General features: G+C 65.7%; 2 protein-coding genes across 5 annotated transcripts; one reads left to right on the forward strand and one right to left on the reverse strand.

Annotated features, from left to right (window-relative positions):
* Positions 1-262: 262 nt before the first annotated feature.
* On the reverse strand, positions 263-6,343 carry CHLRE_06g252871v5 (uncharacterized protein). Of its 2 annotated transcripts, XM_043062622.1 has the most exons (11): positions 5,794-6,343; positions 5,390-5,705; positions 4,952-5,142; positions 4,569-4,719; positions 4,231-4,419; positions 4,009-4,122; positions 3,670-3,860; positions 2,787-3,492; positions 2,631-2,694; positions 1,622-2,514; positions 263-949 (listed from the first exon to the last, which is right to left on the reverse strand). In XM_043062622.1, the coding sequence occupies exons 1-10, from the start codon at positions 6,174-6,176 to the stop codon at positions 1,658-1,660; spliced, it is 3,162 nt and encodes a 1,053-aa protein (XP_042923328.1). In that variant the 5' UTR covers positions 6,177-6,343; the 3' UTR covers positions 263-949; positions 1,622-1,657. The 2 variants fall into 2 exon arrangements, with proteins under 2 accessions (XP_042923328.1, XP_042923329.1); XM_043062623.1 differs by lacking the exons at positions 263-949; positions 1,622-2,514; positions 2,631-2,694; ... (5 more) ...; positions 4,952-5,142; positions 5,390-5,705 and having other exon boundaries at positions 5,759-6,343.
* Positions 6,344-6,443: 100 nt separating this feature from the next.
* On the forward strand, positions 6,444-15,135 carry CHLRE_06g252892v5 (uncharacterized protein). Of its 3 annotated transcripts, XM_043062624.1 has the most exons (21): positions 6,444-6,628; positions 6,833-6,978; positions 7,269-7,345; positions 7,549-7,687; positions 7,857-7,962; positions 8,185-8,233; positions 8,466-8,614; positions 8,853-9,023; positions 9,530-9,694; positions 9,911-10,050; positions 10,479-10,497; positions 10,704-10,866; positions 11,095-11,236; positions 11,680-11,701; positions 11,775-11,845; positions 12,161-12,206; positions 12,414-12,589; positions 12,794-12,851; positions 13,106-13,232; positions 13,456-13,635; positions 13,781-15,135. In XM_043062624.1, the coding sequence occupies exons 1-21, from the start codon at positions 6,559-6,561 to the stop codon at positions 13,929-13,931; spliced, it is 2,367 nt and encodes a 788-aa protein (XP_042923331.1). In that variant the 5' UTR covers positions 6,444-6,558; the 3' UTR covers positions 13,932-15,135. The 3 variants fall into 3 exon arrangements, with proteins under 3 accessions (XP_042923331.1, XP_042923330.1, XP_042923332.1); XM_043062625.1 differs by lacking the exons at positions 10,704-10,866; positions 11,095-11,236; positions 11,680-11,701; ... (5 more) ...; positions 13,456-13,635; positions 13,781-15,135 and having other exon boundaries at positions 10,446-10,515; XM_043062626.1 differs by lacking the exons at positions 6,444-6,628; positions 6,833-6,978; positions 7,269-7,345; ... (6 more) ...; positions 9,911-10,050; positions 10,479-10,497 and having other exon boundaries at positions 10,604-10,866.
* Positions 15,136-15,170: the final 35 nt, after the last annotated feature.

A 15,170-nucleotide genomic window follows, 5' to 3' on the forward strand; every position in this document is an offset into this window, starting at 1 on the left:
TCTGCTAGCTTGCGCTGTTGGCAACACAACCAGCGAGTCAGGGACTCGCTGGCCCGGCATACCCCTGCTGGACCTGTAGCGGCTCCCATGCAGGACCGGGTTTGACACGCTGAGTCACACGCACTGAGTCACCCGACAGGCACCGGTAACAACCTACCGCTCAGCACAGCACACACAGCAGAGCCACCCCCAGGGGGGGGGGGTATGCAGCAGCGGCAAACCACAGACACAACATCACACGACACCTGGGCGGGACAACCGGATGGTTGCGATATTACAAAGAAGGGACAATCCGACCAAGCAAGGGTGCCCAGCACCCAGGTCAAGAGGGACCATCTCCGGCCCGAAAGGAAACCACCCTCCCCCCAGTTGGCTACCGACCTTCCACAACCGTGCAACAGGTCTTCGCGTAAAGCGTGTCGCGGCAACTGCACAGCGAGTCGAAGCTAAGCCAAAGCCCGCCAGAGCCCCACCAACGTACAGCAAACCGCACTAGCGCACGCGGCGCAATCAAACCGGCGAGGCGTCAACGCAGGTACACCGGGCACGTAGTCCGGCGACGCCCACGTCGACGCCCCACACCCACAGCGCACACACCAGAGGCACACCGCTCCCACCACCCACGAGCAAATTAAGGCGAGGGGGGCGGGTAGCCCACATCATCAGGCAACACTAGCAGCACACAGTCACCCGCACCCCGCGAGAGGAACGGATGGTGCGCAGGCACCGTGGCCCAGACTTTCGGGCGGAGGCCGAGAGTGACATACGATTGCAGCCGGCCCCAGAAATCAGCAATAACGGACACACTGATGCGCATGACTTCCGCCGACGTCAGAGCCCGACGCACACGCAAGCCAGTCATAATCACCTGCTGCCGGCCCGAGTCAAGGGCAGACAGCGCAGCCAAACACACTACATCCCACACCGGCGGCGCCAGCCCAGCAGGCGGCTGCACCAGCCAAAGGTCAGCACGGGAGAAACAGTCATCAGCCGTGTCAGGAGGGGACCCCATCATTGCCATAGCCATGTTCTCCCGCAGCGCCCGAGCAACAACACAGTCCCAAAAGTAGTGCCGGCGGTCCCCATCACACATATCCCGCCCACACGCCCGGCACAGGGGTATTGCCACCCCAGCTGCACGCTGGGCGGCATTTTTGGGGAACGACCAGCACGCATTGGCCGCCACCCGCCACAACGCTTCCTTGTGATAATTTTCCCATAATTTTCCCATAATTTTAACGGGCCAGAGTGCCGGCAAAGGCGCCGGCAGCCGCAAGCGCGCCGTCCGCAGACACACCAGCATCACGCACATACAACAAATGTTTAGACCGCAGCGCCGCAACCTGAGGGCCCAGTTGCATGGCCGGATGGCTCGGCGGGGACTGTTGGATGGCCCGGTCGGGCCGACCCGGGAATGCTGGATGGCCCGGCGGGGACTGCTGGATGGCTGGGTCGGGGTCGCCCCGGCACTGTTGAATGGCTCTGCACGTTACACGCGGCGTGCTGTTATGACTGCGCCGCGGACCAGGGAGGAGCGTGGGGGTATGCCATGGGTATTGCAGGGGAAGGCCGCTTCGAGCAGCGTGTTTTTGTGCTTCCATCGCAGGATGGAGCACCACACCTTCGTTACGCCTTCGTTTCGTGTCCTGGAGCGTGGTCATCCTGCCGCAGGGCAGAGCCTACTCCAGGACACGCCCCACGCCTGCGCTTGCGGCGCCACCATCGCCCATGGCGGCGGCGCCAGCTGGGCGTAGGGCGGACCCGCGTCTGTGGCAGGGTGCGGCCGCGAGGACGGCGCCAGCGGCGCCACCTCAGCCTGCAGCTGCCATGACGCCCGCAGCTGCGCATTGGGCCTGGTGTCAAGGCCCGTGGAGGGAAGAGGGCTGCGAGCGGGAATGGGCTGGGCTGCCAAGTCAGCAATGTGGCGGAGCCGAGCCGTCTCCGCCACTGACTCCTCCACCTGCCGGCGTAAGTCATCGATCTGTGACCAAGAGGCAGCGCCACCCGCGGCGTTGCCGGCGGCGTTTCGAGTGCGAGCTCCGCCGGCAGCAAGTGGTGCCGCCGGAGAGGACGCACGCAGCAGCGCCGCCCGAGCGTCTGCGGGCGCGGGGTTGCGCCGCGCCTGGGCGGACGGAGGCGCGGAGGAGCCCACAGTGGCGCCCGACGGTGCCGAAGAGTCAGACAGCGCGCCTTGGAGCGACCGGCGCGCGTGGTGCGCTGGCAGGCTGTGCGCTGCGCCATGCCACTGCTGGCTGAGGCCCTGGCGCCGCCCCAGCACCTCAGGCGAGGCTGACACACCTCGCTCTGGCAGGTCCGCCCACTGGCCCGACTGGCGCATCGGCGAGGCCCCATCCGCCAGGCCGCCAGCGGCAGCGGCGGTCAGCGCTGCGTTCGGCCGGACGCCGGCGTCCACCTGCTCCTCGGTCCACTGCGCCCGCACCGCCCGCTCCACCGCCTGCGCCGCGACCTTGTAGTCGGGCGAGGGCGAGGCAGCTCCAGCCGGCGAGCTCCAGCCTGCAAGGACACCGGCCGGTTGCAGCGGCAGGTGGGGACAGTTGGGGCGAGGCATCGTCCGTGCCATTGCAAAGCAGTAGAGGCGTTTGTTTGGTCCACATTCGGACACGCCGTACCTGGCGGTGCCGCCCCGGGAGGACGCCACGCGGCAGGGTGGTTGAGCGGCGGCGACTGCAGCCTCTGCGTAGAGAAGTACATGCGCACTTGAGTCGCTTTCCGCTGCATGTGTTATGAGCCTATTACTGGCACAAACTTTGCTTTGGCTCTCTCACCTTCGTGGGCGAGACGGATGATGCGCGGCGCCGGTCGTCGGCGCCTTCGCCCACAGCCGCAGGCGTAGCCGTGGCTTTGGTACCCCCTGCAGCAGCACCACGTGCACTGCTCCCGCCGCGGCGCAGAGTCGCCGCGTCAACAGACCGCGACCGGCGCTGTAGCCACGGCCGTGTGCGGTCCGTTGATCCTGAGCTGCTGCCGCCCGTGCCGCCAGCTGTGGTTGCCGACGCGAGACCCGGGCCCGCAGACCACGGCAGCTGCTGCCGGAGCGGAGCCCGTGCAGATTGCGTTGCCTTCGCGGCGGTCGCGGTGCCAACATCGCGGGACTCGGCAGTGCGCCCGGTCGCCGGCCGCAGCCCTGCTGCTGGTGTGCTTCCCGCTCTGACCGGTGACGCCACTACTCCCCGTCGCGCGCGCAGGAGTTGCTCTTCTGCCTCTGGCGGGGGCGGCGAGGAGCGCGCAGACTGCCATCGTTGCGGCGACGGGGACTTGCGACGGCGGCGAACAAGTAACCCCTCGTCGTCGGAGAGATTGCCCATCATTGCCGCGTCCTCCTCCTCGTCTCCGCCGTGCTGACTCCCGCCGGCGCCACTGCCCGAGCGCCGGGCGGCAGACGCCTCGGCCGCAGCGCCGTCGGCAGACTGGCGCTGGTGTGCGGTGCGTTTGAGCGCAGACTTGAGCGCAGGCCGGGCGGCGGCAGCACGCCTGTCGTGGCCAAATAAGCACGGTGAACTGTGAATCCTGGTAGGCCTGGCGGGTTGCTAATGAAAGTAAAGTGCATCACTCGCACACGCACCTCATGTCTGCCATCGCGCCCTCCCGCTCCATCCGCAGCGCCAGTTGCCGCTCCGCGTCCTCCTCCGTCTCCCGCAGCAGCCGCGCCCTGCCGGCGCCTTCTCCTCCCACACCCCGGCGCCCTGCGCGCCGCTGCCGCCTGCTGCCGCTGCCGACCACGAGCTGGTGTGGGGCCCCGCGGTGGCCGCCATGCTGCGGAGCAGCTCGTCCAGCGCCGCCTGGCACTGCGCCAACAGGTCCAACAGCGCCGCGGTGGTCTGCTGCTGCGCCATCATCACCTGTGCGCGGCAGCGGTGGCGTGGGCAGAGCCGGGCTTGCGGGTGAGAGGCGTGTCGGCATGCAAGGCTCGCTGAGGCTCTGCACGGTAGGGCAGGAGGTAGGCGCAAAGGGTTGTACCGCGTGTCGCATGGCAAGTGGGAAACCCACCTGTGCGAATGCGTCCTCCCAGCCGGGTGACCGGCCAGCGCCTTGTGCCGCGCGGCTCTGGCGGTACATGCGGCCCACCTCCCGCAGCAATGCGCCGCGGATCTTCCGCCGCTCCTGCACCGCACACGCCAACATAAGTCGATGGAGCATACTAGACACGCAGCACATATGAGCTGCTGGTAATACAAGTCGAGCCTGAAAACGGACCCAAAGGCGCCGTACCTCTGCGCCCATCCCTCCCTCGTAGTCCCAAAGCTCCACCAGCCGTGTCAAGCTGCGCGCGCCGCCGCGACCCTCCGCAGCCGCTGACGCCGCGTCCCCCAGTGCTTCCACGCGCGCCATGACGGCGCCGCGGCTGTACATGGTGTGCAGCAGCTCCATGTGCAGCTGCGCGCGCTGCACCACACTGGCCTGCACGGCAGCAGCAGGACCCAACGCTCACAGGCGTGCACACGCAGGCGCACAGGCACGCTGACACGAATGCGCTAGCACATACCACCTCGACTCCCTGGCTGAAGTCATCAGTTCCGGCCAGCCTTTGGCGCTGGGCCTGCACCTACCATGTTGTGCACCTCGCAGGCGTTGCGCATAAGCACTGCCACCGTGGCCTCTTCTGCCGCAAGCTCGCCGGGCGCCGCCGCGCGCTCCTCGTCCGTTACCGGCCGCCCATCCAGAGCTTTGAGCCCGGGGAGAGCCAGGATCACCCGCGACCTGCACGCGCACAGGATGCCCGGTTCACGGCCGCATGCCTTCTGCCAGCGCGGGTGTTTGCCTGCCTCTGCAGTCCGCACGATGCGCTGCACGCCTCCTGGCACGCGCATTCAACCCCGTCGCCACGCGATTCAGCCGCCCTGCCAGCAGTCCGCTACCCACATTCTCTTCTTCCAATCCATGGCCCTCCACCGCCGACCTTCCTCAGTCGCCCCCATACCCCAACCCTCACCGGTAGTGCGGCACCATTGCCAGGGGGTTGCCCTCCAGCGACAGCGCCTCCAGCCCGGGGCATGCCGCCGCCAGCGCCTCCACCTGCCCCGGCTCCGACAGCAGGTTGTCGGCCAGCCCCAGCACCCGCAGCGACCCGAACTGCTCCAGCCCCGACACGCTGGTCAGCGAGTTCTTGCTCAGGTACAGCACCTGAAGTTTCACATGCACATGCACGTGCACACAGACATAACTGCATGAAGCCGAACGTCCTGATGCATGTTCGCGGCCAGTACCAACCCTGCACACTCGAATGCCATTACAACCTTTTGCGGCCTGGTACCAAGCATGCGTTCTACCCTCCTGCCAGTCAACAGCATCATCCACAACCACCAGCTGCAGTCCTGCAGCCCCAAGCTCCCAGCAGTAGCCAAGCACGGCCGCCTGGCGCATACCGCACCTGCGCGTCCCTGTACCGGCTGGGCAGCTCGTCCAGCACATCAATGAACCGCTCCACTGCAGACAGCCGCTGCCGGTCATACAGCTGCGGCTGCTGCTGCAGCACCGCCGACAAAAGCACCGGGGCGCGGCTCAGCCAGCCCAAGGCCGAGGCGCGGGCGCTGGAGGCGCGCGGCCCGGCCTGCAGGGGGCCGGAGCTGGTGAGGCTGCCGCCGCGTGCGGGAGGCGGCTGCTGAATCTGCGCCTGGCGCTGGGCCAAGCGCCGCAAGCGGGCCATCCGCATCTGGGTGGCCTGTGCCAGGACCGTGGTTGCGGGCCTGCCGGAGCAGTGCGGACGTGGCGGACAACGTGGGATTTATGTGCGGAGGTGCACGACAGGACGGTGGGCGGTGCAAGGCGACTTACCTGCTCACGCTTGGGTCCCATGACGCCCGGGGTGGAGAGGGGCTGGGCGAGCGGGTGCCGTGGCCCCTGGCACTGGCCGGTCGGCCCGGCGAGCCCGTGGTTGGCGCGGCCGCAGCGTTGGCTGCGGCCGCAGCTGCTGCGGCAATGGCCGCATAGCTGCCCTGGTTCGCGACCGGCTCCGTGGCCTCAGCGGCTGCGTCGCTGCTGTCCTGCCGCTCCGGTCCGTGGCCCCCGTCCCAAACTGCCTCCTCCCGGCGAGCGCGCTGGCGCTCAGTCGAAGAGGGCCTCCGTGCTGCTGATTCAGCTTGTTGCTGCAGGTAGGCAGCAGCGTATGAGCCCGGCCGATAGTCGCCGGGCACCATTCGCCGGTCGCTCAGCTGCATATACTTTTCATGTACGTACTTTTAAGCACCAATTAGGCATCGTGAAGCCACTGCTTTGCCCCTTGCTGAAAAGGCAGGTCTGCCGCAAGCTGTTTGACCGGCTGCCATTTGGCATTCTCAGTTGCTATAGTTGCATTCGTGTGCCATATACGTCAGGCATGCATGAGTCAAGCAGGGCTGGTTCCAAATAGGTTCCATGTAGGCCCGAAAAACCAACCGAACACGGTGGACAAAGTGGACATGGTTAAGCTGTGTGCGCTTTAAATACGTGGGATTGTGACTTGCTAGCCGAAACGCGGGGCGCTTGGGCTGAAGACATCGCTAGGCCCTTCCGCTGATTCATTCTTTTATTTTGCCTTGTCTGCTAGAAAGGCATTTGACAATGCGGTGGTGGAGCATGCTTGCGCTCTGTGCAGTGGCCTTGTGGGCAACTCTCGCACACGCACAGGACGGTGAGCGACGTTTGGTAGCGAAACCAGCAAGCAGTATACTGGAGCGCGCTGTTAGCATTCCAGCATTGGGAAAATGCCTCGGAAAGCGTTTTCGGCGGGCTCAGTGTCTCGTCACGGCCGAAACCCTGGCTGGCACCCTCCGCCCGAGGGCTGCCGCCTGTTGCGGTTAACCTCCTCACCCCAACCCGTACTTTGAACGTGCAGCTCCTTGCTCGGGTCATGGGCAAACCGTAGAGGGCAAGTGCGCCTGCAGCGCGCCGCTGCCGGCGGACGACGCCTCCGTGGGCTATGTGGGTGACAGCTGCGCCACCCCCGTCCACCACCTCTACCTGAACGGCCAGGACGTTGCGGTGCGTAGCCGGTGCTGGTATTCTGAGGTTTTGCAGGGCTGGCAATATAGCGTGTCGGCATGTCGAAGGGCAGAGCATCCGTAGCAGGGTCAAGGGGAGCTGGGTCTCGCAAGCGGCGCAGTGATGCGCCGCGCTACGCGGCACTGTAGCGCCGGGGTAGGACGAGGCCATGGCGATGTCGGGCAAGGCACCGCGAGTACTTAGGAATGGCTGCAAGGCACCATTGCTGCTGCCTTGATAACGCACGTGCTGTGGGTTGAGCGCCATGTGTGAACACCCTCGGCCCGCAGGAGACGTGCGCGCAGGGCCACGTGTGCAATGTGGTGGCGCCTGGGGACCCGGTGTGCTTCGCGGCAAACATTGCCGAGTGAGTGCGTGTGCGTGTGTGCATGCACGCATGGCGTGATGGTGCGGGGCCGGGCGGGGCGGAGGGAGCCAGCGCACAGGATAGCACAACTCCAGCCCGCTTCCCTCCTCCAATGCATCTTCGTCACCGCCATCGCCTAACCTGGAACTCCCCAAGCCTTGAAACCGCTACCTCCTCCCACGCCGCCCTTCCTGCGTATGCAGCCTGGCCGCGGGCTCCTACCACCTCAGCCTGCTGCTGGTGTCCAACAGTGTGGACGCGGCCGTCACGCTGCGCGGCCTGCTCACCAACTTCACCGCCGCCACCGACCCCGCCACCAACGTCACCACCGTGACGCCACTGGTGAGCACTGAGCAGGCGGCGATGTCGAAAACGTCGCCGAAGTTGCAATGATTGCTTCAGTCATGCGCATCACACACTTGATAAAGAACTCGCAACTGCTGCAAGCCGGAACCCGACGTGAAGGGGCCGCCTGGCGCCCTCCACCGTGTTGCCTCGCTACTCCCCGCAGGCCTACCCCAACAGCACGGCGGTGTTCGCACTGCACACCACACACAGCACGCCCAGTAGCCAGCTGCAGCTGACGCGGCGGCAGCTGGGCTACGGCGCATACACGGGTGCGTGCAGTCTGCAGGGGGGAAGGAAAAGAGGGCTGCAGAGGATACGGAAGCCGGTTGAGAGGGAGCGCGGCGGCGTGGTGAGCTCAGTAGCTAGCCTGGCGGGAAGCTGGGAAGGGCGCGAGGTGGCGCCGTTGACTACAACAAAGCGCTGGACTAGTGAGACTCTTTGTGTAGTGCCGTAGCATGGCGATGAGCTGCACGTGGTGGTGTGTGCTGCAGGCCTGTACCTGTGCGCGGAGAGCACCGCCAGCACCACAATCATGCTGAGGTGGGTGTAGGGACACGCGAGAGCAGGGAGCGCGTGCGGTTTACGAGCACGAAGCCACCGGGAAGTGACCGGCACATCTCGACTTCCACTTCTGTCCCCTGCGTCTAAATCGTGCTCTGGTATCTCTGCCACACACACACACACACACACACACACACACACACACACACACACACACACACACACACGTCTTCCCGCTGCATGCGCACGGACCGCACTCGTGCCTGTGCAGGGGCGCGCAGCACTCGTGTCCGCACACGCTGCTGCCCAACGGCACTCTGGAGCTGTGCAGCGGCCGCGGCAGTGCCGACACCTGCCCGCACGGCGCCTGCACCTGCCCGCCGCCCTACGCGCCGCCGGCCAACTGGGTGCAGACTGCGGGTGAGGCGCACGAAGCCCCCCGGCGTGTGGGCGCCAGTGACCTATGCTCACATTACGCAGATACCGTGAAGGAGGAACCATTCCTCCGGAACAAAGCGCTACCCGGCGCTCACCTCCCCACAGGCCCACAAGCAAACATACCGCAACTCCGCAATGCTCCGCCTCCTGCCTTCCACAGTCCACACCACCTCAACCTGCCTTCCACACGCCACACCACCTCATCCCCACACACCCACAGGCCTGGGCTTTGACGACTGCAGCTCCACGCTGCAGCAGCTGGCGCCCGGCGGCACGCCCCTGCCCGTGCCCGGCCAGGCGCCCGGCACGTGGGCCTTCTTCGCGGTGGAGGTGCCGGCCACCGGCGCCGCACACCTGCACGTGGCGGCGGCCGCCACAGAGGCCACACAGGGTGGGTGGGTGCCTGGGTGGGCGGGTGGGGGTGGGTGCTGAGTGGGTGGGTGGGTGTGATGGGTGGGCGGGGGGTTCCATGCATGATTAAGAAAGACGAGCTGATGTTGACAAGATGTTGCAGCGGATCCGTCTTGACGTTATCAATGACCATGAAGTCCAGCGTAGTCCAGCTCCAGCACGTAGACCCCGGTGATGGGGGGTAAGTTCATTCCAATTCCATAATACATTGTTGTCAACCCCGAACCCATAGAATGCGGCGGAGACTGATGTTGTTCTTGTTTGGGGGCATGTCAGCTGGCCGCGGGGCTCTCGTATACAAGCATTGGAAGGTGCCAGCGGCCCGGCGCAGTTCAAGCACGGCGTGCAGCCACCTGCCAAGGCCGCGCTGCCTCTCTCCACTCTATTTGCCTGGCGCTGCGGGTAGCAACACTGCACAGCATTTCGCTGTACCGACCGCAACCTGCAACGACCCGCCCGCCTTGTGCCCCTCCTGCTCACCGACAGGCGGCTCCCTGGCTCTGTACCTGCGCTACCAGCAGCCGCCGGGCGAGGGCGAGACGCAGCACGACCTGGCCAGTGACGTGGCCGCCACCACCACCACCTCCTCCTGGGCGCGGGAGGCATCCGTGCACCTGGACCTGATGCGGAGCGACGCCGCGTTCCGGCCGGGTGAGCCGAGCGCCCGTGGGCGGGTGGGCGGGAGGGCGAGCGGGAGGGCGAGCGGGAGGGCGGGCGGGTGGGCAGGCGGGCGGGCGGGCGGACTGGTGGCCTTGCTAGGGTGAGTGCGTGCTTATGGCACTTGCCGGCAAGCGGAGCTGTGTCATGCTGCGCCCGGAAACGGTTGCATACATGGCTTGGCACACGCCCCATGCGGCCCGGCCGCAGGCACGTGGTATGTGGGCGTGTACAACAAGGGCTCGGGCCCCGTCACGCACGCCGTCAGCGCTGCGCTGTACGCCTGCCCCAACGACTGTGGCGGCCGCGGCACCTGCGCCGCCGAGACCGGCGTCTGCACCTGCGCCGACGTGAGGACGCGGACTGATGGGGTCGGGGGCTGCGGTTGGGGATGGGGATGGGGACGGGGCTGCGGATGGGAATGGGAATGGGGATGGGAATAGGGATGGGACTGGGGCTGGGGCCGGGGCTGGGGCTGCGGTTGGGGCTGGGGCTGGGCTTGGGGCTGGGGCCGGGGTCGGGGCCGGGGCTGGGGCTGGGACTGGGGCTGGGGCGGGGGAGCATGTTGAGTACAACACACACTGCTGCGCACACAACAACGGTGGGCTTGGAGCTGAAAGCTAGCAGTTACGCAGGACAGCAGATGGCGACAGCGGCGCGCCTAGAGCTCGTGTCCTGCAGTCCAGACCCCGCTTCTGTCTAGACACACACACGTGCACACGCGTGTACACACACGCACCAACAGGCCACGGCGCTGGCGCCCGACTGCGTGGCGTAGCGCTACGAGCTGAAGCTAGGTGAGGCGCCCACTTACCCCATGGGCTGGGCTGTCGACCCACGCTGTCTACCGTTTGCTCCTTGGCTGCCACAACAATACAGACGTAGGCCTTGACCCGAGCTAATCCATTCAGCCTCTCAACCCTTAGGCCCCTAAACAGAGCACCTTTCGTTTGTCCTTATCCTTGAAATTACGGTATGCGCTTGGTACCGTATGTGCTCGCAGGTGAGCCGCTGACTGTGGCGCCGCGGCCGCACCTGCTGCTGGACAAGTTGGTGCTCAGCGGCGTAAAGGCGCTGCTGGCGTCCGCCGCCACGCAGCGCCTCACCGTCACCGCCTCCTTCAACGCCTCAGAGGCGCCCAGCCTGCCGCCCTGGGTCACCGGCAGGTGTATGTGCGCTGCGCGCTGCACGGCGTTGCACCTCGCCTCCATCCGGCCGCGTCGCGCGCCTCACGCATGCACGACATCCCCTCCCCCTTGGCCTTCGCCTTCATGTCTTCAACCGCCGCCATGTAAAGCTCTCCACGCATTCCTCATTCAACCACCGTCCCTCGCACGGGCCCTCGCCGTCAACCATCACCCTACATCTGGCCCCGCTCCCTGCTTTCTCGCCAGGCCGGTGGTGGTTGTGTCGCCCAAGGTGGACGAGGTGGCGCCGGGCGCCGGCGGCTCGGTGGTGTGGCCTGATGCGCCCGTGGCCCGCATGGCGCTGTCGCAGCCGGGCAGCCAGCACACCATGAGCGTGGGGCCCTGGATGGTGGGTGAAGGTGGGGGTGGGGGTGGGTGGGGGTGGGTGGGTGGGGATAGAGTAAGTGGGCAGAGGGGGGGGGCAGGCCGGGTGGGTGGGTGAGCGGGTTTCGCCTTGCGCAGAGAGTCCAGAGCTCGCCACGCCTTCATGCGTGTCCCTGCTCCTTCTTCGGCACACACCCCGGTACACTTGGCGATACTGCACAGTCACCTGCTTCACACCGGTTTTGGGCCTTTTTAACACCACACCTGCTGCTGCTGCCGCTGCTGCTGCTGCTGCTGCTGCTGCTGCTGCTGCTGCTGCTGCTGCTGCTGCTGCTGCTGCTGCTGCTGCTGCTGCTGCTGCTGCTGCTGCTGCTGCTGCTGCTGCTGCTGCTGCTGCTGCTGCTGCTGCTGCTGCTGCTGCTGCTGCTGCTGCTGCTGCTGCTGCTGCTGCTGCTGCTGCTGCTGCAGGTGGGCGAGGACGACGCACTTGGCGCTGTGGAACCCGCTGAGTGGCGACACGCCCGCCGGCCGGGCCGTGGGCTACGTGCTGCTGGTGTCCACAGCCGGCAGCTGCCTGCGCGACTGCTCGGGACACGGCACGTGCGACGCAGCCACCGGCACCTGCACCTGCACGGTGGGTAGCCGTCCATCGAAAAGGATATGGGAGGAGGGAGGAGGGAGGAGGGAGGAGGGAGGAGGGAGGAGGGAGGAGGGAGGAGGGAGGAGGGAGGAGGGAGGAGGGAGGAGGGAGGGAGAGGCGTGCCCGGACTCATCGGTTAGGCGGTTGTGCTTTTGACGGCCCGCGTTGCATTTGCCCGAGCCCAACATACCGTACTGGTCGCAATGGACTGCGCGCTTGCTTCCTGGGGTCTTTGACAAGCGCGACCTGGGGGCGCCTGTCCATCGCTGTTGGCAGCGCACAAACGTGATGTGTGTTCGCTGTCCGCAGGCGCCCTTCGCTGGCGGTGACTGCTCTGTGGACACCTCCGCCTCGGGTGCGTCAGTGCGTGCCTCTGTCGCACTGTGGCCTGCGGCTCTGCCATCACGGCCAGCCGTAGGGATGTGAAAGCTGTCCAGTGGCTAACAACATTGTTAGACACCAGCTAGCCATGGGCGTTGTTTGCACAGCCGTGCGCTTCCGCATTCCCTACATTTGCCGTGAATCTTGCAAAGCTTCCATGCTCCGCACCTCCCGTAAGCAGGCAAGGTGTGCGCCGCGGGCGCGGCGCAGCCGATGCGGCGCGAGGACCTGCGCGGCACCTGCTGGCAGCCCTGCAAGGCCGACGGCAGCGGCTTTGAGACGGAGGGCTGCGGCGAGCTCACCTGTGACGGCAAGACGGCGGACCACGGCAACCTTCGACGCAAGGACACCGAGATGGTGGGGGCGAGGCGCGAGGGCATGGCACGCGCGGCAGCTTCCGGGGGTTACTTTGGCGGGTGAAGACACGCACGCATGCGCGGTTTGCACACGGTTTGTGTGTCGGCAGTCTCCCCTTCTGCCGTACCTGAAGATAACACACACACACTGATTCCCTATGCGTCCTCTTGCTTGTTTTGTTGTTGTTCCTGCATCTGCCCGCAGCTGTGTGTGGAGGACCAGTGCCAGCAGGGCGCAAACACCACTGTGGTGGACGCGGCGGGTGAGACACGGGGTGCAAGTGCAAGGGTAGAGGCGGGGCGAGGGGCAGCTGTGTGGGGTGGTAGGCACCTGCTGTGCCTGGGCCAGACGTCCTGAGCCGTGCGCGCACAGTGACTGTGGCCTCGACCCGGGCGGGCGAACACTGAGTGCCTGCAGCCTGACTCGCACCGACCACCGCCCTCCAGCGTGTTTTGCTCCCTTGCGCTACCTAAACATACATGCTTGTCGCTTCCAATGTAACACACACACCTGCAGGCCGCTCCGCCTGCCAGCAGGCCTGCACCTGCCCCGACGACGGCAGCGCCTGTGTGCTGACCGGCTCCTGCCTGCCCGGCACACGGGTTTGCCTCAACGGACTGCAGCTGTCCAAAGACGGCTCCACGTGAGTGCACCCATTGGGCTCTGTGTGTGCGCACGCCCGAGCCCCCACGAACCCTTGGCCCCCGCTTCCCGCGTCTCTTCGACCGCTTCTTCCTGCCTCGTCCCCCGTGCCTTGCACCCGCGTCATGCATCCCCCGCACCGTTATGTGCACACATGTTTCGGTTGCATACCGTGTAACTTGTAATGCGCCATGCCCCCCGCTCTCTGTCGCTCTCAACCACAGGTGCGAGTCGCCACCAGTGTGTGCGGAGGGCAGCCTCAAGAAAGCCTACGACCTGCAGGGCGGTAGCGCCGGCAGCGCCTTCGCGGTGTGCGCCTGCGCCACCGCCGCCGACCCGGCGTCCTGCGCCTACACCAGCCCCAGCGAAGCGGGCGGCAATGTCTTCCGGGCTTTGAGCTCCAGGTGCGTGTGGGATACGGTACCTGCGGCGTCTCGGTGTGGGCGTCTTGTGTGTCATAGGGGGATAGGGGGCGCAAGGGAGGGATACACACACAGGACAGTCTTACACTGTCTTTGCGCTATGTTTTCCTTGTGCTTTATCACACAGGGCAGTGTCGCGTGTGTGTATGCCGGGGCAGGGACAGCGGCCAGGCGTCAGCCATAGCGCCGTGGGCACACGTGACCGTGGATTGAAGGGAGTCGGGCTACAACTGGCTTATTTGAGAAGCGTGTGTGCCGGGCGGCTTCACCTGACTTGACATGTTCTTGTGTGTGACACTTGACTCCTTCGCCTGCTTCCTTCGCTACGACGCCCACGCACCTGTCGGACGGGAGCGCGGTGGCGACCGGCGGCGTCTGCGTTGCGGCTCAGCACGGCGGCGGCCGGCGGCGTGGCGTGTCGGGTGGCATGGTCTTCTTCTACTGCCTGCTCAGCATCGCGCTGGCGGCTGGTCTGGTGGTGGGCGGGAAATATGGTCTGATCTGGTGGGAGCAGTACAAGTACGGGCGTTCGGTGTTCAGTCAGGGCTATGTATCGTGGCCGCTGTTCGGAAACCGTAATAACGCTGGCGGGGGCGCTGATGATTGGTGAGGATGAGGACGGGCCAATATTAGTGCACGGCTGCATCGGTTACAGGCGGTGCGACGGCTCCTGGACGTGGGAGTTTCAAGTGGATGCAAAGCATGTGATGTTGGAGGCATTGGCATTACTGCATTAGTCGCGTGACCTGCATGCGTGGGCAAGTGTGTGGGTGGAATGCGCGCGGGAGTGTGTTTGGCTGCGTAGGGATGGGCTCTTGCTGCTGCCTACATGCCGCATCTGGATTGCGGCACGGCAAGTGAGATACCGCTGCTGAACGCTCCGTTGGGAACCTGCCGTCACCAGCGATTGTGTAACACGGCGGTGCCCTATACCGTGTCACCGGATGTCACCATCCTGCTATTCCTGCAGCATGCATACCATAACACCATGGACAATTGACTTTCGCGAGGTCGGGAGTCAGGCGCCCGAGGCGCGGCCCCGTGAGGGAAGCCGCTATGAACTGTATGAGGCCAAATGCCTGGCCCCAGTAGTGGCGGCGTGCATGTGCGGGGGGCAGGCAAGGCCAGGCCACATGGAGAAGGGGGCGGCGTGCATGTGCGGGGGGCAGGCAAGGCCACATGGAGGACGAGAGCGCGGCGCCGCCCGAGAAGCGGCGCCGGCGCGCAGGTTGAGACCTGCCGCGCGGTGTCTGGTTTGCGGTGTTTGCTGGCGTCGTGGCGAGCATGGCATGGCACGGTGTGAGCCTGTGAGGTAGGGTTTATTGCTGCTTGGGTTGTTCCGTTGTTGCCTGCTGCCCTGCTGTGCTTGTGCTTGACAGCTGAACGTGGCTGGACACATGGCGGGCGGTGCCTGTACGAACCGACCCCGGCTATGTCCGGGAGATGAGGTAGACGCTTGCGGCCTCAGACTAGATACGTGGCTCAGCCCACTTTTCCCACTTGTCACCTTCCCTTTC

The sequence above is a fragment of the Chlamydomonas reinhardtii genome, chromosome 6 (assembly GCF_000002595.2).
Source record: "Chlamydomonas reinhardtii strain CC-503 cw92 mt+ chromosome 6, whole genome shotgun sequence".
Taxonomy (NCBI): Eukaryota; Viridiplantae; Chlorophyta; class Chlorophyceae; order Chlamydomonadales; family Chlamydomonadaceae; genus Chlamydomonas; species Chlamydomonas reinhardtii.

What these genes read in the sequence shown, in the direction of transcription:
- CHLRE_06g252892v5 (XM_043062624.1), top strand. Translation starts at nt 6,559, where the DNA reads ATGCGGTGGTGGAGCATGCTTGCGCTCTGTGCAGTGGCCTTGTGGGCA. An exon ending in CAACTGGGTGCAGACTGCGG is followed by an intron (nt 8,615 to 8,852) that starts GTGAGGCGCACG and finishes ACACACCCACAG; the next exon opens with GCCTGGGCTTTGACGACTGC. An exon ending in CACTGTGGTGGACGCGGCGG is followed by an intron (nt 12,852 to 13,105) that starts GTGAGACACGGG and finishes ACACACCTGCAG; the next exon opens with GCCGCTCCGCCTGCCAGCAG.
- CHLRE_06g252871v5 (XM_043062622.1), bottom strand. Translation starts at nt 6,176, where the DNA reads ATGCAGCTGAGCGACCGGCGAATGGTGCCCGGCGACTATCGGCCGGGC. An exon ending in GCAATGGTGCCGCACTACCG is followed by an intron (nt 4,720 to 4,951) that starts GTGAGGGTTGGG and finishes GTGCGCGTGCAG; the next exon opens with GTCGCGGGTGATCCTGGCTC. An exon ending in GAGGAGAAGGCGCCGGCAGG is followed by an intron (nt 3,493 to 3,669) that starts GCGCGGCTGCTG and finishes TGGCCACGACAG; the next exon opens with GCGTGCTGCCGCCGCCCGGC.